Source organism: Salmo trutta, unplaced genomic scaffold, assembly GCF_901001165.1.
Source record: "Salmo trutta unplaced genomic scaffold, fSalTru1.1, whole genome shotgun sequence".
Classification (NCBI taxonomy): Eukaryota; Metazoa; Chordata; class Actinopteri; order Salmoniformes; family Salmonidae; genus Salmo; species Salmo trutta.
In genome coordinates this window covers 8,319-15,920 of record NW_021822752.1, presented here as the reverse complement: position 1 = coordinate 15,920, position 7,602 = coordinate 8,319, and the positions used below count along the sequence as shown (strand labels likewise).

The window sequence follows — 7,602 nt, the reverse complement described above, 5'->3', positions numbered from 1 at the left end:
TGTTGTTGGTAATCAAGCCCACGATGGTTGTGTCATCTGCAAACTTGATGATTGAGTTGGAGGCGTGCATAGCCACGCAGTCATGGGTGAACAGGGAGTACAGGAGAGGGCTGAGCACACACCCTTGTGGAGCCCCAGGGTTGACGGTCAGCGAAGTGGAGATGTTGTTTCCTACCTTCACCACCTGGGGGCGGCCCGTCAGAAAGTCCAGGACCCAATTGCACAGGGGTTGAGACCCAGGGCCTCCAGCTTGATGATGAGCTTGGAGGGTACTATGGTGTTGAATGCTGAGCTGTAGTCAATGAACAGCCTTCTTTCATAGGTATTCCCCTTGTTCAGATGGGATAGGGCAGTGTGCAGTGTGATGGCAATTGCATTGTCTGTGGACCTGTTGGGGCGGTATGCAAACTGAATTGGGTTTAGGGTGGCCGGTAGGGTGGAGGTGATATGATCCTTGACTAGTCTCTCAGCACGTCATGATGACAGAAGTGAGTGCTATGGGGCGATAGTCATTTTGTTCAATTATCTTTGCCTTCTTGGGTACAGGAACAATGGTGGCCATCTTGATGCATGTGGGGACAGCAGACTGGGACAGGGAGCAATTGAATATGTCCATAAACACACCAGCCAGCTGGTCTGTGCATGCTCTGAGGACGTGGCTAAGGATGCCGTCTGGGCCAGCAGCCTTGCGAGGGTTAACACGTTTAAATGTTTTACTCACGTCGGCCACGGAGAAGGAAAGGGGGGGCACTATCCTTGATAGCGGGCCTCAACGGTGGCACTGTATATCCTCAAAGCGGGCAAAGAAGGTGTTTAGTTTGTCTGGAAGTGTTACGTCGGTGTCCGTGACGTGGCTGGTTTTCTTTTTGTAGTCCATGATTTCCTGTAGACCCTGCCACATATGTCTTATGTCTGAGCCGTTGAATTGCAACTCAACTTTGTCCCTGTACCAGCATTTCGCTTGTTTGATTGCCTTGCGGCGGGAATAACTACAGTGTTTATATTCAGCCATATTCACAGACCTCTTTCTATGGTTAAAGGCGGTGGTTCGCGCTTTCAGTTTTGCACGAATGCCGCCATCCATCCGTGGTTTCTGGTTAGGGTAGATTTTAATCGTCACAGTGGGTACAACATCTCCAATGCACTTCCTTATAAACTCACTCACAAAGTCAGCGTATAGATCAACGTTGTTCTCTGAGGCTGACCGGAACATATCCCAGTCCGCATGATCAAACAATCTTGAAGCATGGATTCCGATTGGTCAGACCAGCGTTGAATGGTTCTAGTCACTGGTACATCCTGTTTGAGTTTCTACCTATAAGACGGTAGGATCAAGATGGCGTCGTGGTCGGATTTGCTGAAGGGATGGCGGGGTAGGGCTTTGTATGCATCGCGGAAGTTAGAGTAGCAGTGGTCGAGTGTATTACCCCCGCGAGTACTGCAATCAATATGCTGGAATAATTTAGGTAGCCTTGTTGTCAAATTTGCTTTGTTAAAATCCCCAGCTACAATAAATGCAGCATCAGGATATATGGTTTCCAGTTTCCAGTCCAGTGAAGTTCCTTGAGGGCCGTCGTGGTGTCTGCTTGAGGGGGAATGTACACAGCTGTGACGATAACTGACGAGAATTCTCTTGGGAGGTAATATGGCCGGCATTTGATTGTAAGGAATTCTAGGTCGGGTGAGCAGAAGGACTTGAGTTGCTGTATGTTGTTATGATTACATCATGAGTTGTTAATCATGAAGCATACACCCCCGCCCTTCCTCTTCCCAGAGAGGAGTTTCTGTCGGCGCGATGCATGAAGAAGCCCGGTGGCTGAACCGATTCCGACAACATATCCCAAGAGAGCCATGTTTCCGTGAAACAGAGAATGTTACAATCTCTGGTGTCTTTCTGGAAGGCAACCCTTGCTTGAATTTCGTCAGTTCATTATCGTAAGGATGATGAAACTGTAAGACTGACATACGTCTCAACATGCTCACAATTGGATACAACAAAATAGGGTTTTCAAAAATAATTGTGCATGTCAAGTTATGGCCCAATACTGTACGGAAAATTATATTTACCATATACTCTTCTTTCTATTCAGCACTTCAAAGAGGACAGTTTGTATGTATCTTGTATTTTTTGCTATTGGATTAAACGGTAGTTAAAATGACTAACTGGTGAGCCTGTCGTTATCTGATTGATTGGTAACTAAACAAAGTGTTGTCATGGTATGACTCGGGTGAAAGATGTGTTCAGCACAAATGAATGTTAAAACAAAGGTTCTGAACATAAGACAGGGGACATTACAAGTGTTCTGAGTTTTGTTGTAAGAGTTTTGAAAATATAACACTTCAATCTGAAAAATGGGCTGAAGTGTTTGAAAAAAAAGGTTATAATAGTTTGTTGGATAAAATGACATTGAAGGATTATTTTGTGAGGAACCTGTCGGTCTAAAGTTGGGTTTTATTTCATCACGTCGGTTATATTGTGATCTCAAGGGTCTGAAAAGAGAAAGAACAGTTATGATAAAAGGTTGTATTTTCCCAAAATATATATCATAAAAAAGTGATAGACTCTATGGACATTTGTCAGTGCAACATTAAAATCTCCTTTTTACACATTGGATTATTCTGGAGTCAAGATTCAAAATCATGCAGCTAATATCAGTGGTATATTGGCTGTACTATTGCTGCGTTCAAAACAACTGGGAACCCTGAAAAATACAAGGTCAAATCATGACATCAGTGATCTTCAGGTCAGAAAGTTGGAGCTCAAGAAAGAGGCCAGAGTTCCCAAGATGGAATTTCGTGTTGGATGACCTTTCAAAAAGATCACTGCACCTGTACATAGCCCATCTATAATTTAGCCCAAACAACTACCTCTTCCCCTACTTTATTTATTTATTTATTTATTTTGCTCCTTTGCACCCCATTATTTCTATTTCTACTTTGCACTTTCTTCCACTACAAATCTACCATTCCAGTGTTTTACTTGCTATATTGTATTTACTTTGCCACCATGGCCTTTTTTGCCTTTACCTCCCTTATCTCACCTCATTTGCTCACATTGTATATAGACTTATTTTTCTACTGTATTATTGACTGTATGTTTGTTTTACTTGTTCTCAACTTGCCTATCTGGTTAAATAAAGGTGAAATAAAATAAAATAAATAAATAAATTAGACTTTTCCCAGTCGGAGCTCGTTTTCTTCCGAGTTCCCAGTTGTTTTGAATGCAATGAAGTCGGAAGTTGGAGATTCCCGAGTTCTGAATTCCGAGCTCTCAGTTGTTTTAAATGCGTCATCAATTCTACCTGATTCTCAACATCACTGTCAACACAGGAAGTGTCCACTTGCTTGACCCCTGACCTGGTAGTGATGTCAGACAGAGGAAGTGGATCTGGAATGATGCAGAAATGTTCGCTGAATCGTCTTTCACTGAAGGGGGAGACATTAAAGAGACAGAGAAGAGAGACAGACAGGCAGACAGACAGACAGACAGAAAGACAGAGACAGACAGAAAAAGAGAGAGAGAGAAAGAGAGAGAGAGAGGGAGATGTTTGTAAGGGCAATGACACTAATCTGAGACAGTACAAGGAGGTTTTGGAAGGGATCATAGTTGGGTTGAATTAAACTGGATAGTTTCAAAACACTGTAGGCCTACAATATGCGTAAAGAAATACAGGACTCACTTTGCCGCTCTCGCTCTCTGCTCGCTGCTTGCAACAATGTCTGAAAGAGAGGGGGAGGAAGAGAGAGTAAGAGAGAACGAAAGACTGAGAGTGACACATTTAAGAACAGTGACCATATTCTGAACACACACACACCTCGTTGGCGGTTGAGCATCCTCATCACACAGGCCACACCCCCTGCCAGGGTCAGCATGAGGAAACAGCAGAACACTATGGCCATGACCTCTATGGTTGTCGTGGCAACTTCTGTATGGACAGAGATGAGAGGGGAGAGAGAGGTCACCACAACCAATTCACCTGTAAAGTTTCAACCTAACTCACCTGTCAACTCGCCAACATGCATAAAGTTAATACAGTTAAAAAATATATATCATTTAGGGTGCTTCCAAAATGGAACCCTATTGCCCATTTGGTGCACTACTTTTGACTATGGCCTATGGGTGACTAATTCTTCCTCATTTGGGACACATCCTAACTCACCTGTGACCTGCACAAGGACAGGTTGGCTTTCCACCCAGGCGGACGTTACGTCATAACTGTCCCTTGCCCTGCACCGATAATACCCAGAGTCCTCTAGGGTGATCTCGGTGAGGAATAGGGTGCGCCCTCCATCCGCCAGGGCGTGAGAGGGGTGAGAGGAGTCTCCCTCGGAGGGGTGAAGGAGGAGGGAGCCGTTGAGGGACCAGGAGAAGAAAGGGAATGTCCCGAGGCTCAGGAGGCATTGGAGACGAGCAGCGACCATCTTGGAATCAACCCTGTAAAGGTACTCCACATCCACCTTTGGTGAGCCTCCTACTGGGACTGGAGGGAGGGAGGGAGGGAGGAAGGAAGGAGAAGGAGGAAGTGATGGGAAGGGGAGGGAGGGGAAGGAGGAAGTGATGGGAAGGGGAGGGAGGGATGGGAAGGAGAGGGAGGGAGGGAGGGATAGGCAGGAGGAAGGGATGGGAAGGGGGGAGGGAGGGCGGAAGGAATGAGAAGGAGGAAGGGATGGGAAGGGGGAGAACGAGGGAGCGATGGCCACAGTCGACACTCATACAGCTATCATGGCATATACGCAGTCAACACTCATACAGCTACCATGACATAAACACAGTCAATACTCATACAGCTATCATGACATAAAAACAGTCAACATTCATACAGCTATCATGACATAAACACAGTCAATACTCATACAGCTATCATGACATAAACACATGCAGGAAACACATGGAATACTACAATACACACACACACACACACACATAGGTTTAGCCCGTACCCACTACCAGAGTCAGGGGTCTGCTGGTCAGTCTCTGGGCATCACTCTCCACTGTGCACCGCACCGCGCCCATGTCACGCCCGGGAACCATGGCAACGGGGAACCAGGCAACCAGCGACTCCGTTGCCACGTCGGAACCCACCTCCTTGTCGTCAAGGAAGAGGTAGAAGGTCACGGGAGGGGTTCCCCTTGACGACCTGCAGGTCACATTGCCGCGGTAACTCGAACCCTCTTTGGAGATGGTGAAGGATATTTGGGGTACGGAGAGGTAGGCTGAGGGAGAGAGATAAAGAGAGAGATCGAGAGAGAGAGAGATAGTAGGGCAGAGAGAAAGGAAGAGAGAGATAGAGGGGGGCAGAAATAGGGGGCAGAGAAAGGAGGGTGAGAAAGGGAAAGGAAGAGAGAGAGATAAAGAGAGAGATCGAGAGAGAGGGAGAGAGATAGTAGGGCAGAGAGAAAGGAAGAGAGAGACAGAGGGGGACAGAAATAGGGGGGAGAGAAAGGAGGGCGAGAAAGGGAAAGGAAGAGAGAGAGATAAAAGAGAGCAAAACGTTTGACACGGTTAACATTTTATATGTTCTCTGTGTAAATAGTCTCTGTGATCGCCATTCCCCAGGTCCAGTATGGTTGTGGTTGTGACTTAACCTTCGACTTTTAAACTCTGCAGTTGTACCTTTGACCCTGACCGTGACCTCTCTGCTGCTGGAGAACCTGCTGTTGGTCTGCATCCTGGTCCCGGCAATGCACGAATAATTCCCAGCATGCTTTGTTGTGACCCTCTCCACCACCAGCGTGTTCCCCACCGGCCAGAGCAGAAGCGGGGTCAAAGGTGAGGTTGGAGATGATGTCACTTCCTGTCTGTTGTAGAACCAGGTGTAGGATAGGTGGGAGCCCTTGGTGACATCACAGGTGAGAGTGAGCCGCAACCCTTCGTAGAGAATTGGAGGATCGGGGTCAGAGGTCACCATAGTGCCTGAGACAGGGACTGAGGTGGGGTGGAGGAGAGGGGGATGGAGGAGAGGGGATGGGGGAAAGCATTTAGCTGTGAAATGATCGATTCCACTGAAACAGCTCTACCACTTACTTGTAAGCACACACACGTCTAGTTAACACACACACAGTCCATCCCCCTCTTTACACACACACACACACACACACACACACACACACACACACACACACACACACCCTTCTACTCACTCACTACTTGCAGGCGGACTGTTCCACTGAGGCCCATGTTTCCACCTGCTGTCACCCTGCAGTGGTACGATCCTTCTGACGTCACAGAGATCTTCAGGAAGAACGTAGCCGATTGGTCGTCTTGGAGGTCGTTGCTCGTGGCGACCAGGTGGTTGCCGTCCTTCAGGAGCTCGTATGTGTTTGGTGGAGGAGACCCAGGTGACCTACATTGGAACACTACCTTGGAGTTTAGGTAGGCCTTCTCTGGACCAATCAGAATAGGGCTAGGGAGAGGTGAACCACCTGCAGAGAGGGAGTAGGTTGAAGTAGCCTCAAGATGCTGATCTTGGGTCAGTTTTGCATTTCCTTAATGGCTAAGGTTAGGGTTGGGGAAGCAGATCCTAGATCTGTACCTAGAGGAAACTTCAGCCCAGAGCTAGGAAGTGGGCCACAGAGCTCAGAAACATAGATTTGTTTAGGTTCTTTAGAACGGTGCTGTCAAGCAGTTGGAGAGCTTAGTATGGATGTGAAACTCATTGAATCATATGGAGGAATATAATAGACTGAAAAGAGTCATATGTGAGATACAACTTTTAATTGAATGTAATTGGAAAACAGAAAAAACGGAACAATTTGAAAACATACCCATTATGGACACTAGACAGGCCACAACTGGAAGAGAACAAACCAACAGAAATGCTTTAGTACAGGACACTGTCAACTGTACTATGTTAGCCTGGGTCCTAGTCTCCTTATGGCATTGCCATGTTTGGCTTGACAATAACAGCAATGGAGTTGTTAAGAGCCACAAGCAGATCTGGGGCCAGGGTATAACTTTGTTTAAAAAATGAATACAAAATTGTTTCACTGACTCACCTAAAACAGGCAATAAACATAATTCTTGTTTTTTCTTCATACCCAGGTTCGGTCTTCATCCGAAGCATGAAGTCTGTATATGTGTCATGGGTGTGTGTGTGTGTGTGTGTGTGTGTGTGTGTGTGTGTGTGTGTGTGTGTGTGTGTGTGTGTGTGTGTTTCAGGGTGTTGCACGGTTCACCACATGCTAGAGAGAGATAACGTGATGATGTGCGTCTCTCATCAAAAAGTTTCAACTACACTGTCTAGACAACACACTATGACTACTAACCTACTACAACTACAACTACACTGTCTAGACAACACACTATGACTACTAACCTACTACAACTACAACTACACTGTCTAGACAGCACACTATGACTACTAACCTACTACAACTATACTGTCCATCTAGACAACACACTATGACTACTAACCTACTACAACTACAACTATACTGTCCATCTAGACAACACACTATGACTACTAACCTACTACAACTATACTGTCCATCTAGACAACACACTGTGACTACTAACCTACTACAACTATACTGTCTATCTAGACAACACACTATGAATACTAACCTACTACAACTACAACTATACTGTCCATCTAGACAACA

At 46.0% G+C, this 7,602-nt stretch overlaps 1 protein-coding gene across 4 annotated transcripts; it reads right to left on the bottom strand.

The window, feature by feature from the left end:
- Positions 1 to 1,818: 1,818 nt before the first annotated feature.
- On the bottom strand, positions 1,819 to 7,313 carry LOC115184168 (Fc receptor-like protein 5). Of its 4 annotated transcripts, none has more exons than XM_029745170.1 (10): positions 6,997 to 7,312; positions 6,766 to 6,792; positions 6,142 to 6,423; positions 5,615 to 5,926; positions 4,942 to 5,214; positions 4,161 to 4,481; positions 3,816 to 3,926; positions 3,681 to 3,720; positions 3,358 to 3,426; positions 1,819 to 2,490 (listed from the first exon to the last, which is right to left on the bottom strand). In XM_029745170.1, the coding sequence occupies exons 1-10, from the start codon at positions 7,034 to 7,036 to the stop codon at positions 2,160 to 2,162; spliced, it is 1,806 nt and encodes a 601-aa protein (XP_029601030.1). In that variant the 5' UTR covers positions 7,037 to 7,312; the 3' UTR covers positions 1,819 to 2,159. The 4 variants fall into 4 exon arrangements, with proteins under 4 accessions (XP_029601030.1, XP_029601029.1, XP_029601032.1 ...); XM_029745172.1 differs by having other exon boundaries at positions 2,348 to 2,490; positions 3,303 to 3,426; positions 6,997 to 7,311; XM_029745169.1 differs by having other exon boundaries at positions 3,303 to 3,426; positions 3,681 to 3,926.
- Positions 7,314 to 7,602: the final 289 nt, after the last annotated feature.